The following is a 25,694-nucleotide window of genomic DNA, read 5'->3' as shown; positions in this document are numbered from 1 at the left end:
AGTCTGTAGATTAGCGTGCAGCAACTGAGGTAGTCTAGCGGTTTGCCGCTAATCTGGAATCTGCTGTCGTTAAGGGGCGGAGAAGACTTCTCCCCTGCGGAGCTCAAGGAGGCAGTGAGCGCAGGGAGTTTGATTCCCCGCTCTTGGCTGTAATGAAGTTTGACATTTCGTTTGGAGAGAGCAGCGGCGTGTGCCTGCCCATGCCTTGATTAGCGCTCTCTAATTGACAATAATAAGAAGGAAGTAGTGATTGTGTTCTGCACACTTTTTTCATCATTAATTGCAGCCATTGCCATTGATTACGGACGGGGGTTGCTCACTCGGCTGCCGTGTCAAGGGGTAGGAGTGGAGGGAGGGGGGCGTCGTCAGCTATGTTTCAAAATTACCGTCCGCACCCGCTAGCTCTCGAATTAGCTACTGGAAGTTTCTTCTCACGTACGTTTGGAAGAAAAAATTGAGAGCTATTAAGAAATGAGTTAATGTTCTTTGTTCACACCCTCCAATCTTCCCGTGCTCACCCACAGCCCTCGTCTCCAGAACCATGTTGTAAAGTGCCGTTTCCTGCGGGGATGCTAACAGTCGCTAATCGCAGGTTAGCTGACCACCTTAATTCCTACTGTTACCTGAAGAGCGGTTCCAGCTAAACTCAGATTAGGCTGAAAATGGATTCTGACCCCTTGCATAGTTAAACTTACCTCACCTTTACTCTGCATTGCAAAAATTACTTCTTAGGGTCTTTTTCATGTTAACATAAATGTACACAGAAAATGATTTAAAGCAACGCTGCATAAGATATTTAGACTTTTTTTCAAAGAATTTGTCTTATTACAAGTGTATTTTTGTTTCAGTTGTTTTAAGTACAAACATGTTTAAAAATATGCCAGTGTGTTAAGGAAAAAATACACTTTTATTCAAGATACAGTCCATGAAATCTTAATATCTAATAACTTGAGTGAATGTATCCTATTATAAGTAGTTTAGATATTTTTACTGGAAAACAAGACAGAATATGTTTTTTGCAGTGCACAATGAGTTTCTTATTTTCTTGGAGAGTAATTAGCATTGTTACATTTGTAGCCCTGCAATGTTTCCATGAGGCTAGCATTAAAAAAAACATCACACCAAAAATCTATATATTTACATATAAATAAAATATCATGTTTTCGGGAAAAGGGGGATTTTTATCCATTCGGAGCTAGTATGTTGGTAATATTGGTAAAATTAACCAATTGAACAGTCTAAATTTACAGATTGAACCCAAGTGAATTTTCACCAATCTAATCATGTTTAATGAAAATAAATGTTATTTATTTTCAAAGATACTACCAGTTATATTATTTTATTACTTTTATATTAGATTTTAAATAAATGTTATTAATATATATAAAGTCTTAAATGACCTAAAGAGTTGTGAGGACATCAGATGTGTGTCGGATCCGCGTCATGTGCGTCAGATTTTAAAGTGACAGCAGCTTAATAAACCTGCTGCTGTATGTGCCATTAATGTTAATCAAAGAATAAAAGACAAAGAGAAAATCACTCACTTCCCTTTACTGAATAACTTTTGTAGCTTTAATAAGGATTAATCTATAATTTATTTATAATTTATGCAGTGAAATATTTGTTAACTTTATTCCATTTCTGTATATATATATATATATATATATATATATATATATATATATATATATACTATTATTTTACAATATTATTATATAATAATAAGATACATTGTCTATAATAATAATATATGATATATTGTACAGAATATATATATATATATATATATATATATATATATATATATATATATATATATATATATATATATATATATATATATATATATATTATTATTATTATTATTACTTTCATATTTGAATTTAAATAAATATTATATAGTCTAAATAACAAATAACAAAAGGATATCAGGGTACCATATTACCATATCAGTTTGCTTCAGTTCCCTGGTATAACACTAAGTACCATTGCATTTGTAACCACGTACCTTAGTATTGTCATCGCTGTACCATGGTACTTTTTTGTTTAGCGATGACTCTGTAAACAGACGTTCAGATGATTCATCTGAGGTCTGGTATGAGGGACAAGGGCAGCCCTTCACTGTTAACCTCCACCTACACACACAATGCCACTGCTGTCACAACCGCTGATGGCCACTCTTCAGTGTATGTGTGTGTTTGTGTGCTTGTACGTGCGAGAGCTTCTGCATGTGTGTACGTGTGTGAACAGTATTCTCAAGAAGCCCTCTACCCCCAGCTGTCTGCTGTAGCTAATGATTGGTCCCAGGGGGCTGTTGGGAAGAGGAGTGTAGAAATTGAAACAGACGTTCGCGTCCCTGCCACAACGTGTGTGGCAGCTGGGAGCGCCGCTCCGCCATTCAGTACGAGGGAGGGTGAGCAGACTTTTAAAGTCATGAATATCAATGGTGAACACAGAGTCAGTGATGAAGCATCAACTGCCAACCTGCCGTGTTTCCAGCCAGCTTATATCACTATATCTGCTTTGTAGTGCCTAAACGGCACTCATGGTAAACATAGTGGTCTTGGGCTAACAAAGAGGCCTTAAGTGGTAGCTCTACGCTACTGCTTGTGAGAACCATTGATGATTTTTTTTTTATGTGACTGATAGAAATATTGTTAAAATTGACCAATTAAATAACATTACATTGACAGATTGTACCCAAGTGCATTTCACCTATTAAATAAGATAATACCATATCTTATTAAGATACTGTGCGTGTTTTTGTGATTTATGAGGACACAAATTTGTATATGGACATTACATGTATTACACTGGTATTATGGCGTTAACATGAAATATGAGGACATTTCATGAGTCCTCATATTTAAAATAGATTTTAAAACATACTAAACAATGTAAAAAAAAAAATTTAAAATGCAGACAGTTTTCTGTGATGGGTAGGTTTAGGGGTAGGGGTAGTGTTAGGAGGATAAAATGTACAGTTTGTACGGTATAAAAACCATTACGCCTATAGAATGTCCTCACTTTGGTAGCAAAACAAACCTGTGTGTGTATAAAGACATCTCATGCATCGTCTACCCATTTACAATTTTACATTTATAAATTTGCATACCGCTGTAACATTATCATTAGGACAAATCTTTCTTGTGGATCTTTGATAAAGATAAAGCAACAATATTGATTGAGAATTATCGTAATTGTGTAACGGGGCTAATTGTTAAACCCTCTAATTTGTCTCTTGCCATGTGTAATTAAGCTCAAATCCCACAGTGCATTTGAGTAATCCTCCGCTTCATCATTTATTCATTATCAAGCTGTTCTTATTAAACACCTCAATCATAATTATTAACCGCGTCTTATCAATAAAACAACAAATTGCATCGGTTTACCAGATGAAGCGGCAGCCGTACAGAAATGTAGGAGGGAAACTGAAGTGTTAAAGGTAGCATTAGCTACACGCTAAACTCATCGGTGCCTACGGCGAATTCGATGGCTGTAGTTTATCCTCCTGTACCCCCTGCGCGCCTCCATCTCTCTCTCTTTAAAGAGCACGCTAGCCTAGAGATCCCTCAAGGTAAACCCCCAAATTACGCCTAATGTTCTACACAGGCTAATGGTTGTCGGTGCCATTAGAATATGCGTTATTTGGCTCCGCGGGTTTCAGACACTCCCAGACCCGACCATTGTCGCGCACACACACATTTACAAGCGCACACACTCTTATACACCCCAGGCCTGTGGAGATGAATGGAGTTTGCAACACTACAATGAGCTTTTGATGCCAAGACAATGGAGGAGGCTGCCCACATCTGACACACTGTGTGTGCGAGTGTGTTTCTGAGGGCCGCTAACAATATGGGGTCCACTTTGCCGGGCCCTTCTGCCCCTGGGCTGGTCGGGGGGTTGTGGGTAATAGTGTCCCGAGGGCGCCCAAAAATGATGTAGAAGTGTCATGAAGCTCAGAAAGATGGCCGTGGCTTCCCTACTGACACCCCCTTTTCTTACCATGTCGCCCCGTCACAGAAACACACTGGCGTGGAGCGGCAGGTTAATATCACTTATATAAAATCACCTTACACCGAACCCAACCTCTCTTGTGCTTGGATGCTCGTGTGGCCTCTCCCATTACAGCAGTGATCCTCGGGCAAGACCAAATCATCATTTGTTACTCACGTGCACGTCCCCTTCTCGTCAAGCTAATAGAGGTGAAACGAAGGTGTGGTCCATCTCTTGTTGTTCTCAGTAGTTGTGGATCTTCACATGTCCTGTAAAGTGTGATGGAACCAGAGTCCAAAATTAAGGCAAAAATGTAATCAGTTTGAAAGCATAATATGTGATCAGTTTTGTGTTTTGCTAGAAAGCCAAAACTTTTTGTTTTTTGTGTTATTGTTGTGTATTATTGTCTGAATTGATTGTATGTATATTTACACACAATATTATATAATATAATGCGAAACAATTATTAATTTATTTGTATGTATGTCGGTGCTGATAGCCTTGTGGGCAGCACCGACATATAGCGCTGTTGTGTTTCGGGCGACCCGAGTTCGAGTCCCCGCTCCTGGACCTTTCACGATCCAATCCCATCTCCCTCTCTCTCTTCCACTTTGCTTCCTGTCTGCGTACTGTCCTTTCATAATAAAGGCAAAAACGCCAAAAATAAATCTTAAAATTTTTTTTTACAATAATTTACAAATAATTTTAATGTGTATATATTTTTAAAAAATATAAAATATATACACTTATATATGAATATTTAGATAGATGGATAGAGATATATACAGTTATTATTACTAGTGTCAAATTGATTAATCACGATTGATTGCATCTAACATAAAAGTACATTTTGTGTGTTTGTGTGTGTGTGTATGTATGTATGTGTGTGTATATATATATATATATATATATATATATATATATATATATATATGTTAGATGTGATTAATCATGATTAATCGATTTGACAGCACTAATTATACATTTTTATACAAATATTATTACGTGCATGTTTTTATTATTATTTTGATAAAATAAACACAATATATATATATATATATATATATATATATATATATATATATATATATATATATATATATTTGTGTTAAAATGTGACCTCAGACCACAAAACCAGTCATAAGGGTCAATTTTTTGAAATTGAGATTTATACATCATCTGAAAGCTGAATAAATAAGCTTTCCATTGATGTAGACAGGACAATATTTGGCTGATATACAACTATTTCAAAATCTGGAATCTAAGGGTGCAAAAAAAGTCCTTAGCAACGCATATTACTTACAAAAAAATTTTTTGATATATTTACGGAAGGAAATTTACAAAATATCTTCATGGAACATGATCTTGAATGAAAGAAAAATTGATAATTTTGACCCATACAATGTATTGTTGGCTATTGCTACCAATATTCCCATTATGACTGGTTTTGTGGTACAGGGTCACACATATATATAATATAATGAAACATTTTAATGTGCATATATATTATTTAAATAATAACGTATTAATACTTATCATTGGGCCAGGTAAGAGACTGTTGACTGAAGTTCATGTCTGTTTTCCTTCCTCCAGCCAATGGGATGGCAGATCCTCTCAGCTCCACCCCTGGCATGAGCAGCGCCACCAGTCCCAAACTTGAGCCTCCGCCATCACCTCATGCCAACCGCAAGAAACACAGGCGGAAAAAGAGCACGGGCATCACCAAACCAGACGGGCTTTCTGCAGGGAATGAAGGTAAAGAGACGAAAAAAAAGTTTTGTAAGAAAAATTACCATGTACCATATCTCCTATTTCTCACAGTCTCATTAGTTAACAAAACAACATAAACACCAGTAGATTTCAGGCATCAGTAACAGTTTTTGCAGTTTAGGTTTTTTTTTGTGTGAAAATGCTATCAAATAAAAAAAGTCCAGTTGGCCTTTAGCTAATAAAGTAATTTAATCATTATCTGTATTAAAAACACTTCAATTTGATCCATTGTTCTGTGCCATGTGCAACAGAGATGATGTGTCATGAGCAAGGTGCCACTTTGGTTTTATTGCCCGTCCCAATGACAAATACAGTCTCCTAATTGGTTGTTATTGAGGAAACAAAAGCACATCCCTCAGGCTATTCTGTTGCCAATAGGCAAAATCCATCAACTAGATGGACACTGTCCATCAATGACGTTGTCACAGGTGCTTCCTAATAAAAATTGTTTTGTTTTTTTGGAAAATCATTTTATAAATACACATACATTCAATGTGCGACTTTGACATCACACAAAAAGACCATAATCAAACACTTAAACGATAAATAAATGTTTGTAGGTGGCATAAAGACAGACTATTCAGTCTCATTTAAGAGGGATTAGCATTTCAACAAGCATTTGTTGTATTATATAAGTGTGTATTGTTTTTCCCCTCAAATTGCTCTTCCGTTTCAGACTGAAGCTATTTAGCTTATTTTAAATGTTACCAGAAACAAGTTTAATTGTGTTTTTACATGAGTTGAAATAGCCTCAAATGATCCAGCTCCACTATTGTGACTATTTTATTGGTTTTAAATGTGTATGAACGACATTACAAGCTCAAGGGATCACAGACATGGTCATTTCCCATTGCAGCACTGATAAGTAACGAGTTAAAGACGTTCTTAGCGTTCGTTCTGTCTCATTACGTGTGGTATAATTGACAGTTCCTCATGAATATGAGGTCTAACCTCTGATTTTCTTAAGCTTGACTTATGGTCATCTGGCAGAATAACAGAAGCGGAATGTGTGTGCGGACGGAATTTTTCTGTGAGAACTTCCATCACGAACGTCGTCGTCTTTGCCTCTCTACAGTCTGAAAGGTTCTATTAGTGTTCGCTTGTCTGTTCTAGTGAGTGCATGCAGAATACAGACATATTGCTTAAGTATGAGAATCACTCACATGGAGCAAGTAGTATCTACTGAAGGCAGAGGAGTGGGAGGGATGGGAGGGGTGTAGGGGGGAGCTTGGATCCTTGAATAAATTGCTATCAGTTTATCTCATTTACGGGGCAATCAAAAGCGCCGAATGCTGGCAGAAATCGAATTTTAGCTGTTGTGAAGCATCATAAATCAAATGTGCTGTCGCTCTCTAAGAAGGTGAGGCAACTTTTTTGTGTTTTGCTTCATGAGCGAACGTCTCTGGAAAGTATCCGGAAGATATTTACAGCTCTGATTCACAAATAGTCTCAGGCAGTTGATGGATTTATGAAAACATCCACAATTAAGACATGCTTAGACAACTAAATGAATTGTTAAGGGCAAAAGAGAGAAAGGCATTGAGAAAGCTAATTTATTTTAGTGAATCAGTTCAATTCAATGCTGATTCACTGTTTCTTTTTAATTAATTCATCTGATTCAAGGAGACTTTGACCATTTCAACGAATTTGAGTTCAAGTGTAAGTTTAATGTAAGAGCAAACAGGCCTTTAATTCCTCTACACGCAGAGACTCTCCATTTGAACAGCTTCAGTGGAGCATCCTGCTGGATGATCGGCGGTATAATGAACATCTCAGGTGCTTTAAAGATGATCCAGAGTTCCTGGCGAGTCGACTGACAGGAGCTTTAATGCCTTTCTTTGCAACTGCACCTTTATCTTCACTCATGTACAGTAAAAGATCTGCTCTGCTAGTCTGAAGCTTGATTAATCTGGGCTATCTTCCTGTAGTCTTCCATAGGAAACATGCAGTTGTACTTTACAAAGAGTTGCTTTGTCATTGCACAATTGCTTTTTTCTTATATAGCAAATAAAATTAAATATAACATCAAATTTTGCCGTATTGAATACACGTTATAGTGTGGTGTTTAAAATGTGGATCACAAATTGTGCACTTTCTGGGTATTAATTCAACTTTTTAAATAAATTTAAATATTTAGCTCAACACATATTTGAATATATTATTGTTATTAGTTATTTAAATATATATGTACAAATGATTATTACATTAATAATTTATATTTTAATAATTACATTTAAATATTGAATATTTCATCTCATATATATATATATATATATATATATATATATATATATATATATATATATATATATTTTTTTTTTTTTTTTTTTTTTTTTTTTTCCAATTTACAGATAATTAAATGTTTTGTAAACCCCTCCCCCTAGTCCACCCAAACAACATGTCAGGTACAATTATTTGTAGATTGCTATTGTAGATCTAAGAGACACAAATAAATCAACTTGAAATGAAAAGAAAAAGAAAAAAAAGAGAAAGAAAGCACAAAATATAACAGAAAAATCATTTACATTCTTACAATGTCTCTCACCACAAGGACTTTAGAGATCCTCAAGAAATGCCAAATATCTACCCCACCTTCTCTCATCAACCTCTATTTTTTTGAGTACACAATAACATTTTTAAAATTAAATATTTCATCTAATTTATTATTATTAATATGTTATATCATTATACAGAATTAATAGTAGAAGTAATAGTAGTAGTAGTTGTTGTTGTTGTTGTTGTTTGGTTTTTATATGTATATTTTTAATATTAATTTATTATAATTAATAAAAGTAATCGCTATTATATTAATATAACTATTAATAGTATTATTATTATTTGTGTTTTATATATATTTAAAATTGTTTTTATTAATATTTAAAATATTATAATTTAGAAAAAATAATTATTTCATCTTTATTATTATTAATATATTATTATATCATTATACAGAAATAATAGTAGTTGTTGTTATTTGGTTTGTGTGTGTGTACGTGTGTATATATATATATATATATATATATATATATATATATATATATATATATATATATATATATATATATATATATATATATATATATATATATACATCATACAATTTAAATATTATTATTATTATTTCATCTAATTTAAAATAATTATTATTATATTTTTGAAGTCTACTGATCATTTAGTTACTAATGTGGCAGAAAATAAAATATAACTAAATATCAGTTCTGCATATTATTGAAAATCAAAACTTAATCATTATGTCAGACAATCTCTGATTACAACTAATTAAGTCCTAATCAGTTTCTTGCCTTACCTTTGATCTAAATACAAAGAATAATACAGTTTTATACTAATATAATGATGGTGCAAGTGGTTTGATCCTTCAGGCTGATAAATACACATGCCCAGTTTGCAGACAGCCATCAGCGACTGAAGCCTCATGTGTTTTTAGACTGGTGCTGGTGGTTTCTTGAACCGCTTTGTCTCTGTTATACCTTATAAAGAAGATAAAATGTGATTGCACATATATATTTGTAAATTCATGCGCATCAGATCATTGTTGGAGTGTTTATGTCTGCATTTACCTTCAGTTCATTGTTTGAAGTCAAGTGTGTGTATAGGGGGTGTTTTTGTTTACACTGTGTGTGCGTCTGATGGAGATGGTGAATGCGTTCTCGCCTCCTCAGTGTTTGGCCCGTATCCCCCCAGGCCCGTGTCAGTAATGGGCGCGTGCTGATTGCTCTAATACAGGTTAGGAATATTGCCTTTAATGATGTGTAAAATGAGCAAACGCTGCCGCTGACATTTACAGATGGCACAGGCAGGTCTGGTTCCTCCCAGCTGCCCGTTAATTCTTAGACACTAGCTAGCATCTCTATAGGCCCAGACCTGTTTAGTCTACTAGCGCACATGTGTTGGATTCGAGATTTGGGAGTTTTTAAAGCAACACACACGCACACACTTAAACCCCTCGCGGCTTTGTGCAGGCGCTGATTTGATGGATTTGTGGTCGCGTGGCTGTGTTCTCTGACAGAATAGCAATCGGGTCACACTGGCAGGTCCAGATGTGGTACCGGAGCAGGCGTCTGACCCAGAGGGCATTTGGAGTAGAAGCATCTGCCTCGATTAGATGGGATGCACTTGAGCAAATGTTGTGACTTCGTTTTCCTCTCCTTCTTTCTCTCTCTCTGTGCTAATTTGCTTCTTTTTTTTTTTCAGGTTGAAATGGATCTCAACTTAAAGGGGTCCTTGATTATGATTTCACTTTTTTAACTTTAGTTAGTGTGTAATGTTGCTGTTTGAGCATAAACAACATCTGGAAGAGTTGTTGTAGTAGAGTGTTGTTGCCATGCCGTCATTTTACGCCGGACTGTTCACAAACGAGGGTCAATTCAACACTGGATTTGCACAAAAGATTGACATGACGGCACATGCTAGTCGATGAGTTGAATCAACTCCACAGCAACTACATAAATTAATCCACTAACCGTTCAGAAACGTCCAGTTTCATTCTAAAAGTTGTAACTTCTTCCTGAGTCTCTCCATCAGTGTGAACAATGTAAGGCTGAACACCGTTACTGACAATCCTCATTTTGGCTGTGTGAGATTCTCCAGCTTTGTTGCTGTTGAGCAACCGAAGCCTGTTAAAGCTCCGCCCTCTTGTGGAAAGTGGGCCGGGAGCAGCAGCTCATTTGCATTTAAAGAGACACACACAAACAGTGTGTTTTTGCTCACATCAAAATCGGGGCAAATTTGACTATAAGCTATAATGCAGAAAGAATAGAAATATGGATGAAGGATTGCAAGGGCCAGGAGGAGAGAAAGACTGTGGTTTAAGATGTTGTTATCTTTCTTTTATTGTAGTGTATTAATTAAGGTAAGTTGTTTCTGCCCTCTTTGCCTCCAGTCCCTCAGATTGGATTTTAACTGGATGCAGTCAGGCAGAACCTGCTCCGCTCCGTCTCATTACTGCTAATTTCTGAGCACCAGTGGCTGATTGGGAGCTTGTGTTATTGCACAGAGTCTTTTGGTAATTTTTTTAGATAAAATGCTTTCTTTTTTCCTATAATGTAGTGCATTTTCACTTTAATTCTCTTGGACCTACACTACCAGTCATACATTTGGGACATATATTTTACCTTGAATATTTTTCTGATTTTAGAACAAAAGTAGTCAGCAATACTGTAAAATAACACAAATGAAAGTATAGGAACGACAACAAAATATATTATATCTGTGCTTCTCCTTTGTCTAGATTCTAGCTCTACTCGTTCTGGACATTCACTTCATGAAGATGCTTTTAAATAGTTTTGAAGTGTTTTTCCTCCAAGTTTAAAATGTAAAAATGTAAGTATTTAAATGAAAGAATTTGAAGTATTGTATATTTATTTTATTTTATTTTTGTATTTTTTTGTTTGTTATTTTAGATTTTTTTTTTTGTTTTACCGGGTTGGATCCCCTTTTGCCTTCAGAACTGCCTTAATTCTTTGTGGCACAGATTCAACAAGGTGCTGGAAACATTCCTCAGAGATTTGGGTCCATATTGTTATATCATCATGCATTGCTGCAGATTTGTCAGCTGCTTATCCATGATGTAGATCTCCCTTTTCACCACCTCCCAAAGCTGCTATTTTGGATTGAGATCTGGTGACTGTCATGTTCAAGAAACCAGTTTGAGAAGATTTGAGCTTTGTGACATGTCATCTTATCCTGCTGGAAGTATCCATCAGAAGATGTGTACACTGTGGTCATAAAGGGTTGGACATGGTCAGTAAAAATACTCAGGTAGGCTGTGGTGTTTAAATGATGTTCAATTGGTACTAAGGGGCTCAAAGTGTGCCAAGAACATATCCTACACACCATTACACCACCAGCAGCCTGAACCGTTGATACAAGGCAGGATGGATCCATGCTTTCATGTTGCTTACACCAAATCCTGACCCTACCATCTGAATGACGCAGCAGAAATCAGACTCATCAGACCAGGCAACGTTTTTCCAATATTCTATTGTGTAATTTTGGTGAGCCCATGAGAATTGTAGCCTCAGTTTCCATTTCTCAGCTGACAGAAGTGGCACAGGTGTGTCTTCTGCTTCAAGGTTGTCCGTTCAGAGATGCTCTTCTGCAGACCTCAGTTGTAACGAGTGTTTATTTGAGTTACTGTTGCCTTCTGTCAGCTTGAACTGGTCATTCTCCTCTGACCTCTGGCATCAACAAGGCATTTTCACCCACAGAACTGCCGCTCAGTAAACCCTAGAGATGGTTGAGTGTAAAAATCCCAGTAGATCAGCAGTTTCTGAAACACTCAGACCAGTCCGTCTGGCACCAACAACCAGACCACATTCAAAGTCACTTAAATCACCTTTCTTCTCCATTCTGATGCTCAGTTTGAACTTCAGCAGATCATCTTGACCGTGTCTACATGGCTAAATGCATTGAGTTGCTTCCATGTGATTGGCTGATTAGCTATTCGCATTAACAAGCAGTTGAGCAGGTGTACCTAATAATAGGTGTACCTGGTTTTGGTAGTGTGTGTCTAGTTCACAATTAGTTCATTTAGTGACTTAGTAGTGTGCTTTTAATTGCTCTAAGTGCAAAACTTCATTAATCTGTTGCCTAAAAAATTGCTTTTGATTGCAGTTGAAGCTAACATTTGGATTAGTTCAAAAATTGGAATTGTTGATCTTGACATACAACATTTGATGGTTCGTTTTCTGAGAAGTGAAATTGTCAAGTGATTTTCTTTTTGCTGCAATGAACTACGGTTAATTTGGACAGTATTTTGGAGCATCATAAATGAGTTTAGGTGCTATGTAAGCAGCTCACTAGGTTTTGAATCACAGCCATACTGAGTACCTCAGAACTCAAATTCACTGCGATGTTTTTGAGATTTAGCAATAAACTTTCACACTCCTTTTTATTCAAAGTAATATTACCGAAGTAACAATTACTGTAATTTTGAGTGCTGCTTAACAACTAAAGCACAAAAAGAATTTGGCTTAGCTTTCATTTTCAGTGGTTTCAAACATCAGAAACAGACTTTTTTTTTTTAATAAATCCACATTGAAATTACCTGTTGTAATGGCTAATTTATCAGATGGCCAGCCAACAGAATAATTGTTTGTGTTCAGATGCAGAGGTGTATGATCATTGGACAGTGGAATGAGAGATAATTGTGTTGCTGTTCATAATAGCAGACAGGAGAGAAACTATATCACGACAGCCAAAATGTTATCCAAATACAATATATTCCCCTCTGTGATACTAAAATAAGAAATAATAGCATTCATGGAAGATGTTTTCAAATCTATTTGTTGCTAAAAACAAAAGCAAATGTTTTGAGTTCTTTAATTTAAAATGCTAAAAATGAAATATTCCCTCATGTTCACCACATTTATGAAACTGTTACACTTTTAGAAAAAAAATGCTTAATAGGGTTCTATAAAGAACCTTTATTCTAAGAGTGTAATAAACCTCCTAAATTAATTCTAGAGACCTTTGTTTGACACATTTATCCACATTGTGTATCCAGGCTTACGCTTGTGGTTCATTTCCAGCAAAAAGAAGCATGAAATGTAAACAAAGAACAGAGATCAACTGGGGCGACAGACCTTCACCCTTTAGTCCTTGATTTAGACACAAAGCTGCTGGCTCTGTATTGATCTCTGACCTGGAGTCAAGTCCCGTGAATAAATCGGGTAATTGAGGAGGGTGTCAAACTAATTGGATTGTTGCCATTCGCTTGAGGCCACATACCCTGCTGAAGTGAGCAGGAGTCTTTTACAATGATATGCATGTGTTCAAGTCATCATAGGGAGATTATTGATTGGAGATGAGAGTAGACGGAGATCTATATGCTTCATGTTCTAGATAAACTGCTGCCTTAAAACCCCACTCAACATTTCATTTGAATTTAAAGTTGGTTGCATAGTTTTTATTTAAGGCTGGGTGGAATAATGGTAGAAATTTTAATCTATCTTTTGTTTTTCGTTCATTCCAAGTTCCAAATAAAAAAAAGATGAAGTAGCTTGAATTTATAAAATATTTAATTCATTGGACCATCAAAAAACAGACATTAATGCATAGTAATAATAATATTTGAAATAAAGTATAAAATAAATATAAAGAATACTTTTTAAATATGTATAAATGTATTGAATTTCCAACTATCATCCAATATAGAGAGATTTAAATTAACAGAGAAAGAAAAAAATTAACAGGGTTGGCACATGACCTTGATAATTCATGATAATTTCTCTAAAAATGAGACCTCAATAATGTAGTAATGATCATTTTCAGTGGGCGTCAATAAATGGTGTTATGTTGTGCATTTTAATGCTAATAAACAGCCTTTATTCTGTAAAACTACTGCAGTAATTGAATCTGTGAACTTCTTTTCGCCTCACGCAGCTTCATCGGCTGTAATACTCGCGTGTGTAATCATCGTCACGTACACATCAAAGTAATCATGGTTTTGAAATGAATGTTGAGCAAATTGCAGAAATGATGGTCTGTTTTTCACCTCTCGCCCCTCATTTGAGCTCCGTAGAAACATTGCACTACCTCGCGTGTGCTTTTGCGATGTGGAAATTACTGTGACCAGAATGATTAACCCACATTATATTCTATTTAGGCAGCTGCAATAATAATGAGTCTTCATTGGTAATGAGATAAGTACTCTAATGGATGTATTTACCTTTTTAATCACTTGGATTTTACGATGCTGATGAACAACAGCAACTGACACTAATCGCAGATACCCATAATGCACCTTGGATATTGGCCATTTAAATGTTTGTATTTGCAGCCTTTAGTGAAGATTATCTTGAACTTGGAAATAATGGCAAATATGTTCTGTTTTTTTTTTTCTTCTGTAAACTGCGATTTAAATTAAGAATTTAATGTTTTGTTTAATTTGAATAATTTGTTTCAACAAGAAATATTTACTAATTATTTTCAATGAATAAATATTAAATATAATTTGTTAAATATTTAAATGTTTCTTACATATATATTATGTTCTTATAATTGTGTAATGAATTTGTGTCATGTTGCATAACATTTTTGCTTTCATTGTTGACTCACGACTTCTTGAAGTTTTTCAAACTGTCATTATCAAACATATTCTGGCAAATTGAACTGACCACTGTGTATTCAAACCCATCTCACATTTGGTGTGTTTCAGAGCAAGAAGAGTCCTTTGAGTTCATCATTGTGTCCCTGACTGGTCAGATGTGGCACTTTGAGGCTTCCACATATGAGGAAAGAGAACTCTGGGTGCAGGCCATTGAGAGTCAGATATTTGCCAGTCTGCAGTCCTGTGAAAGCAGCAAGAACAAGGTAAGATGGTATTATGTTCGTTTAGGTACCGTGGAAATAGGTTAGTATGTTGTATGCACACTCAAACAAACCCTTCTACTCTTTCCACATTCTGATTTATGAATTGTTATGGCATATAGTCTCGATTAGGAAGCCAGAGTGATGCAGTGACCATCCAGTCCATCAGGAACGTGAGGGGAAACAGCTTCTGTGCAGACTGTGACGCCCCCAGTGAGTGAAACATTGTGACTGCACCCGTTTCTGAACATGAAGCTGGTCTCATTTCATTAGATATTTTATAGATGTTTGTCTTTTATTTTGTTGTATAAGATGTCATAATGTTATAAAGTACATTAAAGTAATAAAAATAATATAACTAATAAAAAATAACTGAAAAAAATGGTGCTGTCAAATCGATTAATCGCGATTAATCACATCTAACATGTCTGTGTATGAATATATACATATACACACAGACATATAATATATATAAATGTAATAAAATATATACACACATATACTGTATATTATGTAAACAAACTTTTATGTTAGATGCGATTAATCGCAATTAATCGATTTAACAGCACTAAAAATACAAAAAAATAATTGTAATAATGAGATGTTTTTTTTTTCATTTTTTGTTGGGTAGTTTCACCCACATTTGTACAAAATCCCAGTCCGGGATATGGAGTAGTTCACCCAAAATTTTTTACTCACGCCAAGGCCATCCAAGATGTATATAACATTCCAAGATTTTTCATCTAATGCAAGTAAATGGTGGTGATGTAGGCAGCAAGAACCGCCACATTGTTTACAAAAGGAGTTTACGTCCAGGATATACACACAAACTGACCATTTTTAAACAAATACTTATACATCAACAATAATTTGTTTTATAAGAGACATGTGGTCTTCCCAATGTGCATACGTCACGTGAGAGGTCGTGAACTCAACTGTCTCTCTGTACTGGACAAAAGTGAACATTTGAAGTTACTAGTTAAAAAAGGATATAACTTTTTTCTGAAAGTGACTGATTGTTTCACTAGAGAAGACCTTTATTCATCAACTGGGGTCACGTAGAGCCCTTTGAAGATGCCTAAATGTGGATTTTTGACCATCAAAAATAGTCTACATTGAGGAAAAAATCTTGGGTCCCACTTTATTTTAAGTGGCCTTAACTACTATGTATTTACATAAAAAATAAGTACAATGTACAAAACACATTTTCAGCTATTGAGGTGGGGTACGGGTAAGGTTACGGAAAGCTTTGGTGGTATGGGTAGGTTTAAGGGTAGGGGTAAGTGTTAAGGGATGGGTCAACAGTGTAATTATAAATGTAATTACAGAAATTAATTACAGATGTAATTACATGCAGGTGTTTTTAAAATATAAGTACAATGTAAAAACATGTATGTGCACAATAAGTGCATTGTATCAAATGATTAATTTAAATGTAAGTACATAGTAGTTAAGGCCACTTAATATAAAGTGGGTCCAAATCTTGGAATGTTTTTTATTCATATACATCTTGAATGGCCTTGCGGTGAGTAAATAATCAGGAAATATTCATTGTTTGGTGAACTATTCCTTTGAGGTTGACATAGACATTGCTGAAAATTACCCATATCCGACGTTGAAATGCATGCAATGCTAATTTGGTATGGTACACTGAAATGTAATCGTCTCTGACCCTCAGATCCGGACTGGGCCAGTCTGAACCTCGGCGCTCTGATCTGTATCGAGTGCTCCGGGATGCACAGGAACCTGGGTACACATCTGTCCCGCGTACGGTCTCTGGACCTGGACGACTGGCCGGTGGAACTCAGCATGGTGATGACAGCCATTGGGAATGCCATGGCCAACAGCGTATGGGAGGGCTGTGTGGAAGGATACACCAAACCCGGTGTGGACAGCACCAGGTGAGTTGCCTGCTGGTAGCCTCGAAAACAAGATTTTGTCAAGTCAACAAAATCATCATGGCCAGATTCTTTTGTCCCAGGCACCATGAATTCAAACAACAACTCTGTGTATAATAGGTTAGATAGTTTGTTAACTGACTTGTCAGATGCTTAGGCTCTGTTGTGCAACAAATCATCTGCCATGGTCTTGTCAGTCATCTCATCTTACTCTCATCACGTGATCAGTGAACTCTGATTCCTGCTGCACTACGTACGACTCTGCAGCTCGTGTTGGATGAGCTGGATGGGATTGAAGCGAACTGAATTAAATTGTTTTTACAATGGAGGGGTAATGTAAACGTAGCGGTGGCATATTCTATCCTAATTTCACCCTCACTCTCCGTCATGGCAATATCGCGAGGCAGCTTTTCACCGCAATGAAAAACCTCGTAACATTTTAATCTTGCGAGATCTCATGGCATGAGATCTCGTCACACCCCTACTAAATACTTGCTTGCATAGACTAATACCAAATGGCAGCTCGTCTAGTCAATTTGAATAATGTTTGAACTTCTTAAAGGTGCCCTAGATTCAAAAATTGAATTTACGTCGGCATAGTTGAATAACAAGAGTTCAGTACATGGAAATGACATACAATGAGTCTCAAACTCCATTGTTTCCTCCTTATCTAAATCTCATTTGTTTAAACGACCTCCGAAGAACAGGCGAATCTCAACATAACACCGACTGTTACGTAACAGTCGGAATCAATATTTGCATATGCCAGCCCATGTTCCCAACATTATGAAAGGCATTAGACAAGGGCAGCCATTATGAACGTCTGGATGTGCACAGCTGAATCATCAGACTAGGTAAGCAAGCAAGGACAATAGCGAAAAATGGCAGATGGAGCAATAATAACTGACATGATCCATGATAACATGATATTTTTAGTGATATTTGTAAACTGTCTTTCTAAATGTTTCGTTAGCATGTTGCTAATGTACTGTTAAATGTGGTTAAAGTTACCATCATTTCTTACTGTATTCACGGAGACAAGACTGTCGTTATTTTCATTATTAAACACTTGCAGTCTGTATAATTCATAAACACAACTTCATTCTTTATAAATCTCTCCAACAGTGTAGCATTAGCCGTTAGCCACGGAGCACAGCCTCAAATTCATTCAGAATCAAATGTAAACAATATAACAGTATACAATCCTCACATAATCCGACGCATGCATGCAGCATACATGACGAACACTTTGTAAAGATCCATTTTGAGGGTTATATTAGCTGTGTGAACTTTGTTTATGCTGTTAAAGGCAAGCGCGGAGAGCACGAGCAATTAAAGGGCCAGCAGCCCTGAATCGGCTAATTATGCCCCAAAATAGGCAGTTAAAAAAATGAATTAAAAAAAATCTATGGGGTATTTTGAGCTGAAACTTCACAGACACATTCAGGGGACACCTTAGACTTATATTACATCTCGTAAAAAAACATTCGATGGCACCTTTAAACAGGTTCTATGAAAGTTTTATGAATTAAACACTCACAGAAAGCTTTGTTTTGCATCGTTTGAAATTAAACATGGTGGCTTCAAGTATTTAAGAAAGTGAAACATTGAAAGGGAAGAAGATTACAATGGACTCTTTGTTCAGGGTATGGAAGCGTATTTTGCATCCAGTGTCAGTTATATGATCAATGACTGGATTGTATCAAAGTCTTCACCCAATCATCGGTCCATTAGTGCTGTTTGAAGAAGATGAGATGTTTCAGGAGATAATAGGGTCCATAGACCATTGTCTGTAGCTGCTCACCTGTTCTGGTTCCAGGCGATGTCTCGAGGTGTTTCCCCCCTTTAAGCCTGACACACGCTCTCACATTCCCAATCTGTCTAATGACCTGGAGAAAAGAGTGTTTTTGGTGGCAATTAAGGACACTATTACAGTCTCAAAGCACTCCCCTTGGGGCTGAATTGAGAACTCTCAATGGCTCTGACAGCTATCCATCACTCAGGGGGGTGTATCAGTCACTCCTGAGGGTATGAATCCAGTCAGAAACCTTGACACTGCCTGACCTGAGCTTTGGTCTAATGCATCATAATGTAGGATTTATTTGAATGCTACTGCATTAGCTGCTGAACTGTATCTTACGCCTTTATCTGTTTGATCAGGTTGAGAGATGCTATCGGATGGGCAGTTAGTGATTTCTCTAAGTTTATAGCTCACAAACATGTATATATAAACATATAAGTAATATATATATATATAAAAATGTAATATATATGTAGTACTGTCAAATCGATTAATCACGATTAATCACATCTTAACATAAAAGTGTGTGTGTGTGTGTGTGTATATATATATATATATATATATATATATATATATATTTATTTATATGTGTGTATACACAACACATATATATATATATATATATATATATATATATATATATATATATATATATATATAAAATATATACACACACATCATGTAAACACAAACTTTTATGTTAGATGCGATTAATCGTGAATAATCGATTTGACAGCATTATATATGTAATTTTATTGTGCATCCCGAATTAATAGTGTTATATATTTGATATAATGAGATTCTTCATTTTCTGAAGAATTTTGCAAGTTAGTCAAAAATATCTGTCTATGAACCAACCTATTTGTATGTTTGCTTGCCTATGTCTTAATATACCTTTGTTTACCTGCTATACCATCTGTTTACAAGACAGCGAAGTGACCTGCTGCTTCATAGTATGCAAGACAGCATCAGGATTTCCCTCAGTGGAGAACGTGAACAAAGATGTAACAACTGCCCTACAAAAGTGTGCGTGCCGCAGATAGCGTGTAAAGGAAGATAGCCCTTTCGATCTACTCACCACCTGGGGTGCTTCAGCTTTCTGTCTCTGTCTGTCTCTCTCTCTCCGTTCTTTTCTCTCACTCAGCGGCGAGTGATGGCTCACAGTTATCTATTGAGTGGTTGGCGGGCTGCAGCCGAGTGCTTTTGACTTGATGAAAGATTATTGATGCTGATATCCCCCTCACACTTCAGTCGTCAGGACTGGCTCACTGCCGGAGGAGGGAATGTTTTTCATTGTCAGGAGAATCTGATGGTTCACGGCATCCTCCATTTCTCCCGTTTTCTCGCTCGCTCACTCATTCTCTCACCCGCTCGGACAAAAACTGAAAATCTCATTACCGTCATAACTGATTTTCCTTAGCCAAAGAGTAATGGGTGAAACATGGTGTGTATTCAGGGTGTACGTCATCAGGGTGCATTTGTTTATGGGGGGTTCTCAATGTAACAATAATTACTGGTGTAATTTGATTTCATTTCATTCATATATATATATATATATATATATATATATATATATATATATATATATATATATATATATATATATACACACATATATATACACATCTCAGTCCATTTCCTGAGTCACAGTTTCAGCGCTTGTTTTTTTGGTTCATGTTGGTCATTCACTCATTGGTATGAATGGGTCATTTGGACAGTCAATTATATATGTATCATCAAAATGTCGTTTGACATCAGTGAGATGAGTAATCGGGCTCTTTTTACCGTCGTGCAGTCAGGCAGGATTGATTTAACTCTCATCACGGAGGTGAAAACTAACATCCGAGTGAGGGTGACAAGTCTCAGTGTTCTCTCATTTACAGCCCTGATGACTAATTTAAACCCCATAACACAAGCCATGTGCGGCTGTAATGGACTCTGGATTACTTGTGTACACACTTTCCCATGAGCTAAACACAAATACTCATATGTGACAAAGTCTGCGGGATTAGGATGAAAGACAGTCCACAGTGTCTCAATGATATAAGCTTATTTTTACTATTATTAGCTACTTGATTATAGAACCGACTAGTTGATTTAGACGATTCAAGTTCTCTGTAAAGTTTGACATTTTAAGATTTTATTTAAACATTTATATTGCATTTTTTATTTTTATTCATACTGTTCAATCGCTCATAATAGTTCAAATTCATAGAGATTTATTTAAATATATTTATTTTACTTTTTTTTTTTTTTTTAAACGTTCATAAACATTTAAAATTCTAGAGATTTAAATGTATTTAAATGCTTAAGTATTTATAATAAAAAATAATAATCATTATTAAAAAAATTTATTTAGATGTATTTTTAGCACTTTTTTATTTTTTATTTATTCCGTTTAAGCACTCAAAGATTAAAATTATAGAGATTTATTTAAACTTATTTTGAGTTTATATTATTGATGCTGTCTAAGCTCATTAAATTTAAAAGATGTAGGTGTTTGTTTTACTTATTAGTATTTATTATTTATTTTACTTGTTTATTCTGTTTATTACAGTAGGGTTGTTTTGTGAACCAAGTACACTGTAAAAAAAATTGTTGGTTTAACTTAAAGTAAGTTACCTGGTTGCCTAATTTTGAGTTCATTGAAATAAAAAATTTGAGTTGATACAATGAAGGTGATTGGTTTACTCAACAGAAACTCAAAATATTATGTCATCTGAACCACATTAATTAAGTTGATTTGACAGAAGAAAAACATGTTGAGATAATTCATGAAAATTCAGTTAAATTTGTTTACTTTTTGCCTTTGAGGTGAATTTTCTGAATTCGCCCTATATTTGAGCATAAAGCATTATTATATTTTCTCCCTCTGTGATGTTAAACAGGCAATTTTCATTTCCCCTATAACTAAACCCAGATTTGACACGCATGGAAACTCGATGCGTCTCACCTGCTGATGTGTTTCCAGCCGTTTTAATTATAAATATTGTTTTAATTATTGAGCAGCGTCAATCGATCACGGAGCTCTGTTGGTAATCTGTTAACCAGATTGATAGATTTATGATAGATTTACACAGTTTTGTCATGAATTCTTGTGTGGCCATCAATCTTGCTGGGTAGCGAGAGCGGCGCTGCAGAGGTTGGCTCATCCGAGGCTGTTTGGGCTTAAATTAGAAATTGGCAGTTGTGTGTGTTTTCGTGTCGACTCTAATTGCCTGGCACCCGCGTGCCACAAGACTGAGAGAATTCTTTCAGTTGTTGGTGAGACGGGACGCTGACGATTCGCACACGTGTACGTCTTTGATTTGAATCGATCGCGTCACACTTACGTCATTTTATTGCTTTTAAAATGTATATAATGATGTGGGGGTTCATCAACAAACTAATTAGATGCAAAATATTTGTATCTGTATCAGGGTTATTATAGTTTACTTTAAAACCATATTCAAAACATTATTAAAAACTATAATAGTATATCAGTGATGCTGAAATAACACTGATCTGTATCTATTTCTATATGCGTGATGTCCCTCAATCACTAAACGCTTTATTTTCCTCTTTTTTATTTTCCTCTTTTGAGGCTGGGCTGAAAGAGATAGCGATTGTGCGTCTCACAGTTTCTCAAACGCACACACACACAGACGATGCCCTTCGGCCAGAGCAGGTAATAGCTCTGATGATCCTCCAGTTTGTTTCAGAAATAATTTGCCGTTGCGTCTTCGCCACAGGGCAGTGGCACTAATACAAATGAATCACTTCACTAACCTCTTTCCCCCTCTCACACGCCGTCAATCCTTCCTCTCTTTCCCACCTGTCCTCTTTTCTATATTTGCAGGACCTTCTCATTGTATTTTCAGTCTTTGCTTTCCGTTACTGTTTTTTGACCTATGTTATGCAGTGGATGGGGATGAGTTTCCTTCGTGTGGGTTTCAGATGTTGTTTTGTTTCCATTGATTGAAGAATGATGGACTTTTTGCAAGCCAGTGTTTTAGCCAATCAGGTGAGAGCTAGTGTTTGATTGACAGCTCAGAGTAATACGGTCTGACACCAGAATGGCGTTTAATGGCTTATAGTGTTTGAAAAGAACTGTATATATCTATATATAAAGGTAATAAAGAAATCTTTCTTCTTAGTATTTAAAAAAACCTAAAGTACAGCATTTCTATCCTATCTATTTCTATTTGAATTCAGTTTCAGGAATCGACCGTAATTATAAATACATCAGCACATACAGGCGGGTTGCCTTTTATGAGTTAAAATACTGGAATGATAAATGTTTGACATCATGAATTGCTTTTGCTGTCGCACATTTTCATTTCCCCTTCTAGCAATGAAAATATGTTTTGCTTTCTTGTGGTACATTTTTCAGAGTATTGTTTGTGCTATCATCGCCTGCTGCAGAAAATGTACTCAAGATAAAGAATATCTTTATTTTTCAAAATTTTACAGTGGTCATTTTTTCATAAATTCCTAATAATATTGATAATCGTTTTTTCTTCATAAAAATCCATAATAATCACTAATGAAAAAGAAATTTAATTATCTATTAGTAGATGTTTTGCGTTTTTTAGCTTCATAACACAGACCCAACTAATCATAATTCATAATGAACTTGATTGAACTTATATGTTGTTTATTTTTCATTTAGCAATTATTATGAATTTTATTAAAAACAATGGGGTCTATCTTGCAAAATAGGGCATCCTAAACAGCGAGCGAGTGATTAAATGTCACTGTTGTTGGTAGTGTACTGTACATGTCAATCAAACGGAACGCAATCATTTTGACCAAAACAATCTTGTCAAATTAAATTTGAGGTCTTAAATGACCCATAATTAGTTATATGAACAGTAACTGTAAGCATAAAGCACAGTCCCTTCCATCAATACAAGAAAAGTAATGTGATTACATGTTTAGAGAAGGAACGTTTTCGAAAGAAGTCTCTTCTGCTCACCAAGACTGCATTTATTTGATCAAAAATACAGTAAAAACCGTAATATTGTGAAAAATTATTACAATTTTTCTATTTGAATTTTAAAATGCAGTTTTCATTGTCACATGATCCTTCAGAAATCATTCTAATATGCTGATTTGCTGCTCAAGAAAGATTACTATTATCAATGTTGAAAACAGTTGTGCTGCTTCATATTTTTGTGGAAACTGTGACTTCAGGATTCTTTAAAGGTCAAAAGAACATTATTTATTTGAAATAGAAATCATTACTGTCACTTCTGATCAATTAAATGCATCCTTGCTGAATAGAAGTACTAATTCCTTAATTTAAATTTAAAAAATGTGAACATTAGTGTAGTTTGTACACTCATCTTGAGGTTTAAACACATTCTGCGCACCATCTTCAGCATATTTTATAAAGAATATATGTTTGAAGAAGAGAATCGGGCAAGATATAATCAGATAGACTCGCATGGTAGAAACATTAAAGCTCTTTGTTAGTGAATGTGTGTTGTGCCTGTTAAGTGTCTAGTACATGAAGCGTCATTCATAAAAGTGAACTACACACTGACACTGTCTCATTGCAAACACTCCCCCTCTGTTTCTTTCTCTCTTCCTGCCTCTCTCTCTCTCTCTCTCTCTCTCTCTCTCTTCTTTACAAACACTCCATCCCTGCTGGGAGGGCCGTTCGGCTCTCCCTCCCCTCTGTTTGATGTGTCTTTTGAGAGTTTCAGGGGGTTGTTTTGTGTTTGTGTGTGCTGGCGAGGCCCTTCAGAAGTTTCCCTTCCTCTGAGCCCCATTTACCTCCATGAACCCATTCACTTCCTGGTCCTGCGCTCTGATTGGTCGTTTGGTGAAGAAGGCATTCACCTTCTTCCACGCCCTCGTCATTTGTGTCTAAGATGGTCCACTTTCACTTGCATGTCCAATTGCTTTTTGGCCTTCCTGGAGAGACGCCTCCCCTCGAGTGTGCGCTACATAGGGACCCTTCTCATAAATCCCAGTGTGCTGTTTAGTCTGGGTTGAGTAATTGCCCTGTTGTTTCTTCCTCCGTATTGGAGTGCATTCATGTGTTCCTGATTCTCTGGGCCAGGCTACAGGAATCATTTTCCCGTTTCTGTGATCATTAGGGTCAGCTGATGCTAGAAAAGGTCTTGTAAAAGCTTGACCTGATACCTCACTCCAGCTGACCGCAAAGAACACGATATGTTTGGGTTTTTATTTCATAGCTTCTAATTGTGTATATTAAAGGAAAAATTCACTCAAATTCACTCATTTGTGCGTGCATGTTTATATATATGTGTGTGTGTGTGTGTGTGTGTGTGTGTGTATAAATAAATATATATATATATATATATATATATATATGTATATATGTATATATATATATATATATATATATATATATATATATATATATATATAATCAATAAATGAATGAAAAAATAATTAATCAAATTAATTAATTATTTACTAACATATTGCTGACATAACCAAAGCTACACAGGAGGAAAAATGATCCAATTAATATAAATATATTTCATTATAAATACACTAATAAACATTCAAATATAATATAATAACATGTAAAATGTCAAATTAATATAATACTTAAATTTTATATACTTAATTGTGTAATATATATACTTAATTGTGTAATATATATACTTAATTGTGTAAAATATATATATATATATATATATATATATATATATATATATATATTATTACACAATTATATATTTTTTTTTCATTAATTTATTTACATTATATATATATATATGGAAATAAATTAATTGAATTAATTAATTAATTGAATAAATAAATAATAATATTCGATTAATTATTTTTTTCTATATGTAAATAAATTAATGGAAAAAATTAATTGAAAAAAAAAAAAAAAAAAAAAAAAAATATATATATATATATATATATATATA

At 35.3% G+C, this 25,694-nt stretch overlaps 1 protein-coding gene across 4 annotated transcripts in view; it reads left to right on the top strand.

Annotated features, from left to right (window-relative positions):
• Nucleotides 1-25,694, top strand: part of agap3 (ArfGAP with GTPase domain, ankyrin repeat and PH domain 3) — a 187,954-nt gene that overhangs the window by 149,104 nt on the left and 13,156 nt on the right. For all 4 annotated transcript variants that reach the window (XM_048174739.1, XM_048174740.1, XM_048174738.1 and 1 more), the window contains 4 exons: nt 5,593-5,754; nt 14,948-15,102; nt 15,222-15,312; nt 16,778-17,000. In XM_048174739.1, the coding sequence (XP_048030696.1) occupies nt 5,593-5,754; nt 14,948-15,102; nt 15,222-15,312; nt 16,778-17,000 (631 nt within the window). The remainder of the gene's footprint in view (nt 1-5,592; nt 5,755-14,947; nt 15,103-15,221; nt 15,313-16,777; nt 17,001-25,694) is intronic.

The sequence above is a fragment of the Megalobrama amblycephala genome, linkage group LG22, assembly GCF_018812025.1.
Source record: "Megalobrama amblycephala isolate DHTTF-2021 linkage group LG22, ASM1881202v1, whole genome shotgun sequence".
Taxonomy (NCBI): domain Eukaryota; kingdom Metazoa; phylum Chordata; class Actinopteri; order Cypriniformes; family Xenocyprididae; genus Megalobrama; species Megalobrama amblycephala.
This window is presented reverse-complemented; position numbering and strand designations above follow the sequence as displayed.